Source organism: Pollicipes pollicipes, unplaced genomic scaffold, assembly GCF_011947565.3.
Source record: "Pollicipes pollicipes isolate AB1234 unplaced genomic scaffold, Ppol_2.1 Scaffold_5724;HRSCAF=6776_pilon_pilon_pilon, whole genome shotgun sequence".
Classification (NCBI taxonomy): Eukaryota; Metazoa; Arthropoda; class Thecostraca; order Pollicipedomorpha; family Pollicipedidae; genus Pollicipes; species Pollicipes pollicipes.
Window position 1 is genome coordinate 8,217,446 of NW_023596746.1, and position 15,881 is coordinate 8,233,326.

At 51.6% G+C, this 15,881-nt stretch overlaps 4 protein-coding genes across 4 annotated transcripts in view; 3 read left to right on the top strand and 1 right to left on the bottom strand.

The window, feature by feature from the left end:
• The first annotated feature begins 327 nt into the window (after positions 1-327).
• LOC119103494 (cyclin-dependent kinase 2-associated protein 2) lies at positions 328-3,138 on the top strand. The gene is made up of 2 exons (XM_037227068.1): positions 328-415; positions 2,748-3,138. The coding sequence occupies exon 2, from the start codon at positions 2,807-2,809 to the stop codon at positions 3,092-3,094; it is 288 nt and encodes a 95-aa protein (XP_037082963.1). The 5' UTR covers positions 328-415; positions 2,748-2,806; the 3' UTR covers positions 3,095-3,138.
• A 206-nt stretch (positions 3,139-3,344) lies between these two features.
• On the top strand, positions 3,345-5,891 carry LOC119103493 (diphthine methyltransferase; the record flags this gene model as incomplete). The annotated part of the gene is made up of 2 exons (XM_037227067.1): positions 3,345-3,524; positions 5,737-5,891. Coding segments are annotated over exons 1-2 (312 nt in total), but the record flags the coding sequence as incomplete, so codon positions are not given.
• A 118-nt stretch (positions 5,892-6,009) lies between these two features.
• On the top strand, positions 6,010-9,037 carry LOC119103496 (diphthine methyltransferase). Its single transcript, XM_037227069.1, has 3 exons — positions 6,010-6,178; positions 7,727-7,865; positions 8,262-9,037. Exons 1-3 carry the CDS (start codon positions 6,094-6,096, stop codon positions 8,647-8,649), a joined length of 612 nt encoding a protein of 203 aa, XP_037082964.1. The 5' UTR covers positions 6,010-6,093; the 3' UTR covers positions 8,650-9,037.
• The window catches only part of LOC119102439 (uncharacterized), a 42,899-nt gene continuing 36,042 nt past the window's right edge, over positions 9,025-15,881 (bottom strand). The window contains exons 4-6 of the mRNA XM_037225802.1: positions 11,051-11,305; positions 10,239-10,369; positions 9,025-9,964 (exon numbers count right to left, since the gene is read on the bottom strand). Of these exons, the coding sequence (XP_037081697.1) occupies positions 9,857-9,964; positions 10,239-10,369; positions 11,051-11,305 (494 nt within the window). The 3' untranslated portion in view covers positions 9,025-9,856. The remainder of the gene's footprint in view (positions 9,965-10,238; positions 10,370-11,050; positions 11,306-15,881) is intronic.

Genomic DNA, 15,881 nt, shown 5'->3' on the forward strand with positions numbered 1-15,881 from the left:
TGTCTGTCGAGCTGCGAAAAGCTGAAAATATTGTTAATGATTTGCCTCAGGTGCTCGTAATGCACATCCACGATACTTGCCATCGCATTTTACATAGTGGGCCGATATGCACCTTCCGCTAACAGTTTACCAATTAGTTGTTCCGCATGAAGATCTCCGATGTGCTGGCTGCCCCGGACGCGGCATTGCATCCCTGTCTCGCAGTCACGACTCGGCGCGTAACGTTCAGGCTCTCGTCCCAGTGACGTCACGCTAGTAATGGAAGATAACGCGAAAATTACCGGACGGTTTCACCATAATTTTGTGACCTTGGTGGCTGCTGTTGAGCCGGTCTTCTTGAGGGATGGGGCGTTGTGGATGCTTTGGATCTGCTGACAAGAGCCGCGGGCATATGCGCCTGCGTGACTCGTAAACGGTAGGTGCATGGATGAAAATGGAGCTTTATGGCTTATTTGTAGTGTGCACCGGAATGTCTATTTATTTCAAAGCAGGGTTTGAGTTGTTGGTTTGACGTGTCGGTAATCTTTGTTGGTACCTTTATGGTATGTTGTCCTGTTTGCTCATTGACAAAACCAGTAGGAAAAATACATCCGCTTCTGGATGCTTGCACGACATGGGTCTCAGTTGTTTTTTCGGACGACTTGCAGTGGTTTCTGCTGTAGGGGAGGTAGGTTATATATAATTTGTTCTTTTAAAAGGGGGTAACAATATTGACCTTAGTTACATCAGTGCATTAAGTCATATACAGTGTTCTCTAGCTTTCAGTCAACAATGTCTAACATTGTTGGCTGCAGCTAACACCCATAGGCCACACCTTTGTCTCTGCACAGCATTGTCAGATGCACAGTAAAAAAGATAATATTGCTGTGCAATTAAGCAAATATTGCTGTGTAATATATAGTTTGTTTATTTTTATGCTGCATGCATACAGGTAAACTGGACTCAGACCAGGTTGAATTGTTTTGAAATTATGTTATTCCAAAAGGATGTTGGTTTTTTTTTTACTGGAAACTAAATTTGCAACACCATAGCTTCTTGAAATATTGGCTCTCTATCTCTGTGTGCTGAGATTGGCTGCAATTGTCCATGAAACTTTCAGCGTATTTATTACAGTATGTAGGCACTAAACTTGTTGCTGCAGATGCCATACCAGACAGAACATGTTCTGTCATGACATGCAATTTGTACTGTCTGGTGTCAGCACATATGGCTTACAGTGGTACCTATCCCTAGAGCACATTCTGGAGTCAGTATGTTTTCTAGCAAAGGAAGCCTGACACTAATATACTCATTTGATAACCCGTATCCACTACAGTTACCAGTTCTACACATTATGATCATGCCAACCAGCCTTCAAACACAGCTAGCTGCCTCCCACAGAATAGATGGATAGCTTGATATGTAATACAATCAGTTTCTTTATTTTTGTGCATATACATGTCACAATTTGTTGATCTTGATTCAGCTAGTTCATGTATGCCTCTATCACCTACCCATTGCCTGTCATCCTTGTCATATCAGGGCTATTTTTGTAAATTAATCCAGAATGAAGCAATTCCAGGAATATGAGAGCCTTTTCCAGTATGAAGCTGAGTAGCTCCAGGCAGTGCCTGTGGGTACTCTTATCAAGGTTCAGGGATATGTTTGGTCTGGAGTTTCATAATCTACTGAAGGTCATATTCATTAGGACTGTTCACAATATGCGGTGTTTGGTAACTGGGTTATGTCCTCTGATTTATGACAGTCAAAGCACTTTTAAAAAGTACATGCAACATGAATTTCTTCACTTGCAAGCCTATAAAATCCAGCATGCTTGACCCATGGTTTGGGAAAAATTGTGTTGGCTTCAGCCATTCAAATGTGCAGGGACAAAGATATTGCACATACACTGGACATTAAAAGGGGATACCAGGATTAGATCCTCAAGTCCTGGGGTTGATGAGAGTTTGGGGTTGATGAGAGTCAGTGTCATATTTTGTTTCCAATCTTAAGCTGGAGCACATTTGAGCTGGAGAAGGCCTTCTAAGAAATTGCCAATGATAGTTTGCATAGAACAAACAGAATGTTCATATCTTAAAAAGGAGTTTTTGAGAATTTTTGAAAATTGTGAACACTGCAGCTATCCCTACTTTTACAGTTCAATTCTCCACAGAGTGCACGGAACAATCTGTCTTCCGCCACAGCGCTATGAACTAAAATACTGAAGGCACTGTCATGAGGAAGTACAGCTGGTTTTATGTCATTCTGTCAGGGCATTGTTGAAGTCAAAAGTGTGGCGAGTTCTATGTGCCTTTAAAGGAAGAAAAATTCGGAAAAATGAGACTTGTGTAATAAATGAGAAGAACCTGGAGTGGCCTTCTTCTTATGTAACTTTAAAAAACGACTGCTTTCGGTTGGCTCAAATCTTCCAAAATATTGCAAGATTGGTGGGTTTACCACTACCACCACAACCATTCGGCGAAGCCTATGCTTCCAGTAAACGACAGGTACCCCATATCTGCAATCAATTTTTTCCACTAGTCTTCGCGAAATGGTCGCATATGCGATGCAAGGACGCCAGTGCGCGGCGTTCACAATAATTCGGCGCTTTCCATTCACTGTACATCCCAATGGCACTCTTGTCCCGGCTGCGGCCATAGTATGAAGATCTATCACATCTCCACGTTCGGATGCTCTTCCCGCCTGCCGGTCGCTTGCCTGTCACAAATGTCATGTTAAGTCAAACCGCGTGGCGCGCCTGTCGGCAGGGACGCCTGACCTGCTGTGCCGCCGGTGGCCCCTGCAGACGGTGACCGGTCCTGCTGTAATGGAAGACGACCGCTCGGCGTCCGGCTCGCCGGCCTTCAGCAAGCCGGGCACACCGAACCCGGCGGCGTTCGACCCGCTCGCGGCGGCAGCGGCTGCTCAGTACCGGCCGCCTTCGCAGTCCAAGTACTCGCAGCTGCTGGCCGTCATCGAGGACATGGGCCGCGACATCCGACCCACCTACTCGGGCAGCAAGAGCAGCGCCGAGCGTCTGAAGCGCGGCATCGGCCACGCGCGCATCCTGGTGCGCGAGTGTCTCATCGAGACGGAGCGCAGCGCCAAGTCGTAGGCGGCGGCGGCGGCGAGCCTCGACTCCGCGGACGCGACTCTGGTGACCGACGGCGCCTGGCTGGAGGTGGTGCTTTGTGGCGGGACTTTGTAGCCTGCAGCTGAGACGTGTCACGTTTGGACGGTGGAGCATTTATTTCGGACGGTGGAGTGCGAGTGGGGACTAATAAGCCTCAAGTAGGGGTTGTGCGCCCCGATAGCGAGTTGTCTCGGTGGTGAGCGAGACGTGACATTTGTGGCGGCCCGGAGAGGTGCAGCAGGTGGTCCGTGCGCGATGGAGTCCGCTGTCAGTGGGCGCCTGCTCTGGAGCTGGGACACCGAGTACCCCGCTGACACGGCCGAGTTCTGCCCGCTGCCGCCCTACCGCCACCTGCTGCTCTGCGGCACGTACAAACTGCGGGACGGCCAGCCGCCCGACCAGGCGCCAGAGGGTGGGTGTGTCCCCAGCGTGTGAACGGCGCGCCACTGCGCAAGAGGACGTGGAGCCGCTGAGTTCGGGGAGTGTGGCTCTCATGACATATTTACTCTCATTAGCACACTCATTATTTGACTTGCAATGCCTCCAGCTCGTAAGCATGGCGTTGCGCCTTTGCTTGGGCGTGGCGTTTCCAAGGTGGTGTCTGGACCAAGGCAGCACATCCGTGTCCTAGCTGTACCTGAAGAAACTTCAGGAAGTTTTTTACATGTTTTTTATTCAGGCTGCCAGGACGCAACACCACCAGGCTTGTACATTGTGAGGTGTTAAGTGCTCCCTCCAGATATTTTGTCATAGGTTTGCCGGACCACAATGCCAGGTTGAAAATGGTACGTTGGTCAATAACAGGTTGGAGTGATAGAGCACAAAATCAATAAAATTGAACACTGGAACACTGGTTGTACTATGGCTGTTTTTCCGTATTTTTCAACGGTGGTGCTATTATAGGTGGACGCGTGAAAGGTGATGCGGAATATCGTAGCATTATCTTGATCGTAGCATTATCTTGCATGCAACGTGGTGCAGAGCCTGGTAATGCACTTCCTGAAAGTTCTGGCTAGGATCGTGTGCGTTGTGATCGCAATGGCCGCCAGGCTTCGTATGCAGCTTTGTCGGGTTTTGGAATCAGCAGCAATACCCTGAAGCTCTTCGGGACGGTTCTCCATAGGCCACATGGGTGGGCACATAGGCTGCATACCGGGACCATCCATCGCCCATGGCGCACAGGGCGAGTGGGGCCTCGACATATATCGACAAAGCTGAAATATTGTCTTTAGGGTCGGGCGCTGGTACCTCTTTGTTTTTCCAAGTTCTCGACATTAGTATGTATACAAGCAGTCACCATGCACAAAAGATGACCTAAAAGCCCAATCATCACCATGCACAAAATGTACCAAGGAAAATTTGTGATATTTTGTCTCACAAACATACTCAATTGGATGAATCTGTGTCTCCAAAAACGTTTTTGTTTTGTTTTGTTTGCAACCAAAAGCACTTCATTTCCTCAAGAACCAGGGCAAGTGGTGACTCCAGTCAGTGCCATCTTAGGTTCCCATACATATGACAGCGCGGGTATTGACGCTTCTTCACTTATTGTTCCAAGTGACCGTACTGTAATGGCACGGGTTAAAAGTATGCATACGTCATGCCGGCCTCTCATTAAGGTACGTTGGGGAAGCTGTGTGGCAGTGGCCACGCAAACGCTCATGGCCATGGTTAGGAGAAAATGGACAGGGTTGTATCATTTCTGCTTTTAAAAAAAACTGGGCGACAGCTTACAACACCAACCTTCTTTGGTCTCTTCCACCCGTATATAATGTCCACTTAGGCAAGAACTTGCGGAGTTAGAATAGCGAGGACAGCGAAGCTTTGGCAAAAAAGTGGCATGCAAAGCAGCGCACGATGCTCCAGCGTCTATGTAATAAAAAAGCTTGTCATATTTCAGTTGCGTGAGAGTAACGTGCGATCGTAGCCTTTGCTAAGCACGGTTCGTGGTGTGCCACGAGATGTTCACTCCTGCCATTCAATTGGTGCGATCCATGGGCCGTGAAATGTATCCCGTAGCTCGACCCCTAGGTCAGTTAGGTCTGGTGCATGTGTTTCTACGAAGTTCAGCCCTGGCCAGTTATCCGCTCGCATTCCACCAGAATGAGTCGGCGGGAACATGACCCCGATGCGGCTGCCTTTTGGGATTGTGGGCGGCGGGCGGTGCCTGGCTCGCCCACGAAGGACCTGCATTGATTGGGACGGGGGAACCTCCTGTTTGATACCGCGTTCATCGATTAGCCAATCATGGTCGAACCACGGCCGCCTGCCACGTGGGCCGGCTAGTGGAAGCTCGGATCGGATGGTGTCCGATGCGAACCATGCCGTGTGTCTGGCGGGCGCACTGTTTGTTACCATTGTACCTCTACAACTAATCATAAATGCTGACATACTATAATTGCGCATTAAGGAACGTGCGTGTTTTAGTTTTGGGCGGTAAAGGAGTGGGCAGCCTGGCAATCTGTCCAAGTCGGTGTCATCCGATCGAGGGCTGAGATATGCACGTGCTACAAGTGCAAGTGTTGCTGTAGCCTCGCGCAGTTGCTGTTGAACCATGGCTGTTTCGGAGGTGAAATAGCCGGGCGGGCGTGCTCTGCGTGTAACGTCGGCCTACTGTTTGCCAGCCTGCCGTCGGGACGGCCGCCTGCACCTGCTGGACGCCGCCGCCGGCCGGGAGCTCCAGCGGCTCGACACGGCCGCTCTGCTCGACACCAGGTGGTGCCCGGTGCGGCAGGCCGGCCGGCTGCTGGCCGCCGCTGCCGATTCGCTGGGCCAGCTGCTGCTGTTCGAGCTGCTGGAGCAGGAGCGGCCGGAGGAGGTGCGGCTGAGCCGGCTGACCAGCCGGGCCGTGGCTGGCGCCGGTCGGCTGGCGCTGGCGCTCGACTGGCGGACGCCGCCCGAGGGTGGCGGTCCGGCGCGGCTGGCCGTCAGCGACTCGTCCGGCGCCGTCACGGTGCTGGAAGCTGGACGGCCAGGGACTGATGCCGCTTTGGACGGCCACCTGCCACAGCTACGAGGCCTGGACCTGCGGTTTCCACCACCGCAACGGGAACCTCGTCTACTCCGGTAACGGACGGCGAAGCCCAGTAGCACCGCTCTGCTCTAACCGGCTGTGATCGCGTCCGCGTCGCGCAGCGGTGCAGGGAGCTTCCGCTTTTTGTGATGTTTCCGATGCAGATTTGAATGGAGATCCCGAAATTCGGCATCGCTGACGAATCGATGACGTCATCAAGTTGGGAATTCGAGTTTTGGTAGTGGAATTCATAGAAACCCAAAGATGGTGCTGATGATTTATACTTTCCCTACGTCACCACTTACAACCTTGTTTTGGTTCATGGCGCTTTCATTAAAACACGTGGGCGCTGTGGTTGCGGCGTTATCATAGTTTGTATGCGCGCATTTCCGTCATTACGTCATTTTCTGACGTCATCACCGGAAAGTGGCTGGGTGCAGAGACCTAAAAACTTAAGAGTCGTGACCAGAGCACGAGATAACCTTGGGGGCCAAGCTTTGTGCGGATATCAAATGCCGGTAAGTGCTCAACTGGTTGGCTTGGCACAGAATAACCCGAAGATCAACCTCGATGCAGCTAGCCGTCTTATAAGTGACGTCATTCGAACATCGACGGATGTAATCAAACAATGGTGGGCGGCGCGTCCGTGAATCAAACGCAGTCAGACAACTGAGGGTGGCACGTTCGCCTGGAGCAGTCCGTGGTTCGTCCCGACGTGCCCGCACTCTCCCAAAACGCTCCCTGGGATCGCCTCTGAGTAGTAAGGGAAGCTCAAGACGTGACGGGCTATGTCAGATTGATTCTAGGAGAAGCCACCAATTTGCAGAAGACTTTCTCTAATCTAATAATTTCAGAAGACTTCCTCCAATTCAAATCTGACCCTCTTGCCCCGCATGTAAATCTATTGAAAGCGACGGGTTATGGTGGTAACTGGTGTAGTTCCCGTTGGGTATCTACAGGGCCGAGGCCACATGGCCGGGATTGTGATCCTTTGGGTCGCTGGAGTCCAGCGCTTCTACCGTACAGCTCGGTCCGGCGGCTTCGGTCCGCTCACTAACACCTGATGCAGACGTGAGGGCTGCATCAGCCAGAGCGATGGCGCAGAACGGCTCTGCTGGGAAGAGCAGTAGAGAAGCACCGAAGGTTGAGATCGCCCAAAAGTGGATTTCCATGCCTTTTCCACTCCTGCGCATCCATCCGCCCTGCCCTAACATCAGGCTTCCTCCTGACGGATCCTCATTCCCTGCTGAGAAATAACAGCATCCTACGTGAAGTAAGACTCACTTGCAGGGTGAAACGCACAGGGTTTCCGGTAACGGGAACAGACTAACGCACCGTAAGTCCTTATAATGTCCCGGTGCAGCGTCCCCAAGTGCAGCATACACCCCTGCCGCCGGGGGGCCGGCACCAGGTCACGACCGTCGTCCGTTTGGATGGATCGGGCGGGGCCAAATGTGTAGCAGAGACGGCTCCGTGTATGATGTAGCCAGCGCGGCAGCCCGCCTGTGGCCGGTCGGCTGCCGGGCAGATGCCGACGCGCGCGCGACACGCCAAAGCGCCCGTGTGAACTGAGCTTGACCCAGCGCCGCGCGCGCCAACAGGCGGCGACGACCTGCTGTTCCGGTGCCACGACGTGCGTCAGAAGCCCGACCAGGCGGTGTTCACCAGCCGCGCGCACGAGGCGGGCGTGACCTGCGTGCAGTCTGACCCGCTGCAGGAGGACACGCTCCGCACCGGCAGGTCAGTCCCTCTCACCGACGGGTCAGTCCCTCTCACCGACGGGTCAGCGCTGTTCGTCTGTGTTCTTCCGTCACCATGGGCGAAGCCTGCTCTGCGGGGGCGCCACGCCGGCACGTCAAGCTGCTGAGGCTCTAAATAGTTATTTTAACTATGCTATCTTCACCCACTGGTTACTCCAGGGCATGGTCGGTTGTCTTCTGATCTCTTGTGAAGGTCCCTGCTTCCTGATGGCTCACCTTCTACTTCGACCCCCACTAACGTGCCCAGAAATGCACTCTCTGCAGACGACGACCCGCCCCCTCCCCCCCCCCATTATGGCTAGCGTTGTCGGCACAGCAGCTGTTTGGCGGTCCGAGGGGCCCGCTGCAGCCAGCCTCACTTCCCCTCCTCCGCCAGCTACGACGAGCACCTGTACACGTGGGACGCGCGCGCCCCGCGCCGGCCGCTGGAGCGGACTCGACTGGATGGCGGCGTGTGGCGAATCAAACGGCACCCGCGCCTCGTCGACCGCCTCCTCACCGCCTGCATGTACGGCGGCAGCCACGTGACCGACGCCAGGGGCGCCACGGTCGCCAGCTTCCGGCGCCACGCCAGCATCGTGTACGGCGCTGACTGGTGTCGGCTGCCGGCGGCGGCTGTCGCTGTGGAAGGTGACGGCGACGGCACCCACCGGCTGGAGGCGGACCAGGGCGACCAGTGCGATGAGGGCACGCGGGGCAGTGGGCCCAGTGTGGCGGTGACCTGCTCGTTCTATGATAATTTGCTCTGCGTTTGGGAGGCGTGAGCTAGCGTGTGGATGCTGTCGGGTGATGGTCCTTGTCGGTTCGGGTTGGTTTCGTTGGTGTTGAACGCAGCAAGTCTGTTCTTCGGCTTGTGACGTGCGCGCGGTTTAAGAAGTAGTTTTGCTGCCGGGTAAGAGCTGCGTGATTGGGTCGGCGTGCTGAGCCGTTCAGTTCACTTTGCGCAGGGATGCTTGTCGACTGGCTCTCTTGAGGTAACCTGTCGGCCTCTGGTCGCTGGCGCTGAACGGGGCGCATACGTGGACAAGACAGACACCAGGGCACCTGCGAGAAGCAGTCGTCTGTAGGGCTAAATGAGCGATGCTCCAGTCGAGTGCCTTCCACGCCCGTAGCTGTAAGTGCGTAATAAAAAGGGTCGGTCCAGTAGCGTTCGATACGTCTATTGCGAGAGAGTTGAAGCCTGACAATGGCTGGCCGCGAACCGGCGAATCACCAGCGCAGGCGGCCAGCGCGCTCCACGCGGTCACACAAATAAAATGGCAGGGACACGGACGACCACACTCTAAGACTCCGCACGCACAGTGCTGGAAAGCGCACATCACATCTACGGCGGCCGGTACGCACGAGCCGTTCACGACTAGCCTGGCGCCAGCTGACTAGTGGAGCGTGACGCCCCGCGCGCAGTGTCACGTCCCGCGGCCCTGAGGCGGTGCCCGTCACGGCGACGCCCGGCGGCGTCGCCACGCGTCACGGAGCGGCCCTGCGGCGGCGGCGCGGCTGCCGGGGCGAGGCCCGGCCGACGCGGGCTGGCTGCGAGAGGGGCGGACTGACAGAGGCGGCGACACTATGCCCACCGCAGACCGACCCGCCGCCGCGCCGCGCGGGGTCGACGCGCGTGACCTGAATGTAAGTAGTAAAGCGCGGCCGCGTGTCCTCGTGAAGCGAACAACGTTTAAGCCACTGCAACTCTAACGTGCGAGAAGGTGCGATGGCTGAGCGGCGGGCGGCGCGGCTCGCCCTGGCCCGAGGCCTCGCTGGTGGCCTGCAAGAGCTGTGGTCCGCGGATCGGAGCCGCTTCGTCCACGCCGCTCGTGTACTTGACGCACGTACAACACCGCCGAGCGAACGCGCCGTGCGTCAGCTGCCCTATAGGCTCCACATAAGAGCTTTAGCGTGTCCCACTAAGTGGCGTCACATTGCGCAAACCCGGGCTGCGCGGGAAGCGTTTGCTTAGATTGCGTGCCTTGCTTTTCAGCCGTTGTGCATGATGAGCTCCAGCTCTTGGTAATCCAGCAGCCGCCGGACATCCTTGTCCCGGACTAGTAACGTGTTCGGCAGCTTTAGGACCTCCTTCACCATCTGCAACCATGGACCAAATCAATCCAACGCATCGCGAAATCCCCTCATGGCCTGCCCAAACAAGACACGAAACTCACACTCACTTTTGGCATTGGTTGCGAACCAGTGACAGGCGGCTAACCTCATGTAAGCAAGCGCAAGTTGGTTATTCAGCATAGCAGAGAGAACGGCCAGAAATCCACAGAACAACCCACGTATTCAGCCAATGTTTACCGATCGCTGTATTGAACGGCAAGGGACAGCCGTAATGCCACTCGGTGCAGCGCGTACTGACCTTGACAGGGACGCCGAGGGCTGCACAGCTGACTGACAGCAGGCGCAGCCAGGTCAGGTCACTGGTCGGCAGGTCGACCAGAACAAAATGGCGGCTAGGAGAGTCGGCCACCCGCACTTTCAGTACCAATTCTGAAGCGGGCAAAACAGGGAAGGTCACCTCGGTATCGGGTCCTCAGAAAGACACGGAGTTGGTGGGGCCGTTCACTGCATGTGACAGTACATGTACGACCGAAGGCTGGGGAAGCGAACAAGCAGACTGTGTCTAGGTAATGCTTCACACATTTTGGATTTTGTTTTTGCAGACAAAAAAACCCGGCTCGGTCAGGGTAACCCTTTGCACAGTTGCTAACGGCGTATCCTACATGCTACGCCACAGTTCGTAAGGCCGAGTCAGTTCTCCGCTTGGCAATCACGTGACTGGCAGATGAAATAGAAACTTGAGACCACATCGGTCAGGTTCAAATGAGAACATACAGAACAAATGATTATTTTCAATTCGTATCAACCTGGGGACACCATCATGCCACAGCGGGACATTTCAGAGCAGTATGTGAGTGATCTGATACACAGACTGTTTTGGTTCCTGCAGATATGAAGCTAAAACACATTCCAGAATGTTCAGGGCGATCCACGCGAGACTGCGCGGATGAGGAGACTATCGTACGACGTGAAAGCCTATATTCTCTCCCCCTGCCACCTGATCGCAAAAATTGTATTGTTATCCGTGACTGAACAGTAAATCAGCAGTATCTCACTTCGAAAGAGAGAAATATCCGCCTTCAGTCGCGTCATCCCGTCCCCGGGCCTTACCGTTCGGAAACGTGTTTCCCTGGCGTTGCGCGCATGCGCAGTGACAGCAGCAGTGGCGCTCGCTGTCGGTGCTGCCGTTGACAACTGGGCTGCTGCGCCCCTCCGCAAGCTGAGCTTCACACAGAGACGACGCCACGCCCTCGGCCATCAGCAGCGACATCTGGCTGAGCGCGGCCGGGCCGTGTCCGTTGAAGAGGGCGCCCCAGTCGGGATGACGCAGCGGTGAGTCGGTCGACGTCGGGTCCAGCTTCATCGCTGCCGGCCGGGGAGGGGTCAGGGCGAGCCTGTTTGGTTCACGTCAACGTATGGAACGTCGTGTTGTTGAAAAGGAAACATTTTCTCATTATGGAACTTTTTAACGGGTTGTATCAACTTCCTGTGAAAGTTGGAAAGCGGGGCTGGAGCCCCCCCCCCCCCCCCCCCCCAACTGAACAGGAAACTACCCCTATGGCCAAAAAAGGCAAGGACGAAAGAGCTAGACAAATGAATCCCAACAACGCTTGCCCGGAAATGATTTTAACGCAGCCTTGTGAAGGGCCATGAGCCCTTCATATCCCGACCAAGCCAAAGCTAACCGCATCTGCAAAGACCAATTCGTGGCGCACCATCTACTTCGTTAGTGAGACCGCAGCCGATATTGAGTTGCAAGCTTGGAATGCACGATTATGCAATGATCTTCATAGCGTTTTTTCATAACTTCGCTGGTGAAGAAATTAAACAAAATGTTAGAAGAAGTTATTGGTGACTAGCCCTCTTTGTGTAGATGCATTCAATTTTGTGTTGTCTGACAGGAAATTGTTGTAGCCATATCGTTCTTTCAAACTTTGTCGTGGACTTAATGGTGGCTATGGTTTGTCTGATGGCAGTAACTAAGCACATATTTAATAATTTTTAAGTAATGTCCTTTACCGTTAAAGGATTTAAAAACATATTTGCCAGGTTTGGCACTGTTAAAAATGAACTTACCACACGTCTATCCGTTGCCTGCGGTCGTTTTCTGCCGCATGTTCCCCCGCCCCCCAACTGACTTTTTCCAGAAAAAAGTAAAAAACATTTCGATCTGATTTCTTTGGGTTCACCGACATTCGAGGATTTTCGTTGGATGATCGCCTTGTCTGAAAGTAAAAGGTGCATGAGTGGCTATGTAATGTGTATGTGTGTGATAGCGTTTTTTGTTTGTGTGTGCATCGTGCATTTATTGTTTTTAAAACTGGACTGTTTCCACCATTGGGCTTTTACCTGTGGACTGCTTATGCCTAAAACACAATGAACATATAAATGTTGAATGACATGACGGCCATTTTGGAATGAATTTCAGCAGAATGCAGTGAACGCGTGTTCTACACCAAACACATGTTAATCAATAAAAGGCTGCCATTCCCTGATCAACGTGCCAGTGTTTCCAATACATTTATTTAGTTTCGTTGCACTCATCTTTATCTTTTTGCATTCGCCACGGAAACTTACAAGAATGTCCTCGAAGCAGGACAGCGGGGTACATGACCTTCGCCACACATCAGTCATCTTCCACCGGGCCACACCCATTTACTGCCACAATGTACTGCGACACACTGTTTCAGAAATTCCTGAGACGAGCAAACTAAATTTAACACCGGCCGAATGGTCTCAGCTCGCACATGGCGCCCATCAAGTTACGTGCAGTTACGTCATCCCTTTCAAAAGTTAAAACCACCCAGATTTTGTAAATGTCACAGCCTGCGGTCAAACACCAAAGAAAGTAAAACGTTACAAACGTTTTTTTATAATTGTTATAATTGTTGGCAAACCAAAATCCTATAAATATCACAACCCTCCGTCAAACACCATCTAACGAATAGGTGGGCCAGTCGAGCTCATTCTTAACATTGATGGTACGGGACATACTGGCGTACCAAGCATACACGGTGTCATGACCTCAGGTCAGGTCAAGCCCCATTTATGACTCACAATTTAAAACACGAAGTTCGCTGCCGAACGCTATCTCATGCATCACAGGGTCCATCGACCTAAAACTCCATTAATGGAATGGAACAAACGAGCACACCAAGAGATTGTAATTTCATGACCCGTATCCGTCCGTAGATCACACCATGGTCGCCATATGAGGCCCATCGGGCTTTGAGGCGCAAAAATCGCTGCCTGGAACTATCTTAGACACTACCACGTCTATCAAGCTGTGCCTTAACTCGATGGAACGACACAAACTAGCACGATACGTGCATGCAACGTCACGACCCTAGGCCAAGCCATTTGAGAAACATGCACCCCGTGTAGCGAGACCCTAAGCAGCTGCGACGGTCTGTTAACACTACACCGGGAGCCACGGGATCGATTAAGTTAAATCTGGCCTTGCCCGCGGGAACGCATTCGTGCATTTTTTATGCATCTAATTTCATTACGTTAAGTCATGCCAATCGCAATTTGGAGCCTTACAAGCTTAAACACGAATACTGCTGTCAGTGCGATGGTACGGCGAAGATTATCTCAGGAATTACTGGGCCGGCTCATTTGAATTGTGTGTTGACGGAAGGGCACGACTTATAACATCATGCCCGTCATGCCACTACTTTACGCCTCCTCCAGTCATTTCTGGATACGCGCATCGTTTAAGGGAGCGTTCCACATTTGCATGCCATCTTGAAGATCATTCGGCGCAGTTGCCGCTCTGCACTTCCTATAACCTACATTCATCTAGTTTCTGTGCTATGCGTCCGCGAAGATGTGCCGACTATTTCGAGGAGCCTTTTTCCAGGTGAGCCAGGCATGTATAAGGCCATAATGACGTCAGTCAAATCCTGCCATTCCGTTAGTCCTGCGACGATTAAATCCAATACAAACGTAAGTGTCCATTCGTTCATATCTGGCGTTTGTGAGAACAATTAACAGATGTAACGACCGTCAATTGGCCCTCAATGAATATTGTGCAAGGTACGATGACATAATCAAACCATGACGTATTAAGCAGTACATTTACTAATTAAAGAAATACTGTGTCTAGAGCAGCCTTTTCCACTTAAAGGCATAACAGTAGTTATAAGTGGGCTTATTTCATCATATCTGACGTTTGCCTAAACATCATCAAATGTGGAACATTCCCTTAATTCCGGTACTTATCAACTAACCACCAGTTACGCTTTGCCGGGAACAACTGGATCGGATCAATAAAACCTAACATTGATGGAATGAGACCAAATAGGACAATTTCATGTCGTTACGTCAAACGTGTCCGAATTTTGATTTCAACAAGTTTGAACAAGAAATGTTTGCCAAACACTTCCTCAGGAATTACTGAGCCGATCAGGCTGAGCCTTGCACCATGCGAATAGCATGTGCTGGTACGTAACACCTGCACAATTTCGCGACCACGCGTCGAGTTGTTTCTTAGCTATTCGCCTGACAACGTGTGGCACTTGGCACATTCAATACCACAACCTACTGCCAAATACGTCAGAAGGCACAGGACCCACAAGGCTTAAATCTTGCATGATTCAAACGGAACAGACTAGCGCATTTTGGATACGCAGTTTGATGATCATAGGCCCAACCATGCCCCGAAAATGAGACTCATTCACAAGTTAAAGGGAAATGTTTCACATTTGAAGATACCGAAGCAAGCATCAGATATCATGTAACAAGCTCACTTATAGCTATTGGTGTGATTCTTAAGTGGAAAAGACCGTTTTAGAAAGCACAATTCTCTGTTTAGCTGAATATGCTACTCAATGCGTCATGGTTTGATAACGTCATCGTACCTTGCACAATAGTGGTCGAGAGCCGACTGACGGCCGTTATACCTGGAAATCGCGCTCACGAACACTAGACATGAACGTCTCCATGATTATATATGTTTTTAGCCATCATTCCCGCATTGCTTATGGAATGGCAGGATTTGAATGACGTTATTATGACGCCATGAATGCCATGGCGACTGAAATACTCTCCCTGACATACCTTCCACCATTTCGCAAGCGCGTAGTTCAGAAACTAGAGGGGCTCAGGTCTTAAGAAGAGCAGGACTGTGAGCAGCACCGAAATGTCTTCAAGATAGTCATTTCAGGTCAAAACCCTATATAGGTGTGGACCACTCCTTTTAAAGCCAGTATCCCACATTTGGAGCATGCTTCAAAAATATACTCTGGTGAAATCTCAGGACTAATCGCGTCCAATAATAGCACTGGGTAGTGTGCAAGACATAGCAACGTAACAATCTTAATTATTGTCGAGCCTAAATCACCCTGTCAACGCCTGTAACAGCACTACGCCTCTTCTCCACAGTCGCGACCACCGTTGTCATAATAACCACCGCGCGCACCTCTACTGGTACGAAAACAGAACATTTATGATTGGTCCAGCGGGCAAGGGTTTGTTACCGAGAAGCGGATTGGTTGAAGTTTGAATCAGTGCGTCACTGATCATTTGATGCATTCCCAAAGCCAAAGAGAGCCGCCGTGGTAAACGCCATAGCGGAGAAGTGAAGGCCATGTCAGATGGTTTCGTTGAATGCGCTGAATACAAGCTTCGTATTCGCATATCTTTTTGTCTAATTAGGATGTTTCAAGCTTTCGTGGCATATATTACACAAACATTTCAGACATTAATGTTATGTTAACACTACAGAGCACACGTTGGAAAACCAAGGCAGATGAAATGTGTTACTTTTGTAGTGGTGAGCACGGAGTCAAATGAGGCTCCTCCCGCAGAGTCGGCTACCTCAAATAGAGATTTTGAGCTATTCAGACAAATTTCGAGAAAACTGGCATTTCTGACCAGATAATACGTGCCAAATGTAACTATAGGTGAAAAGTACAAAAATGTTGGATACCCCTTTGAA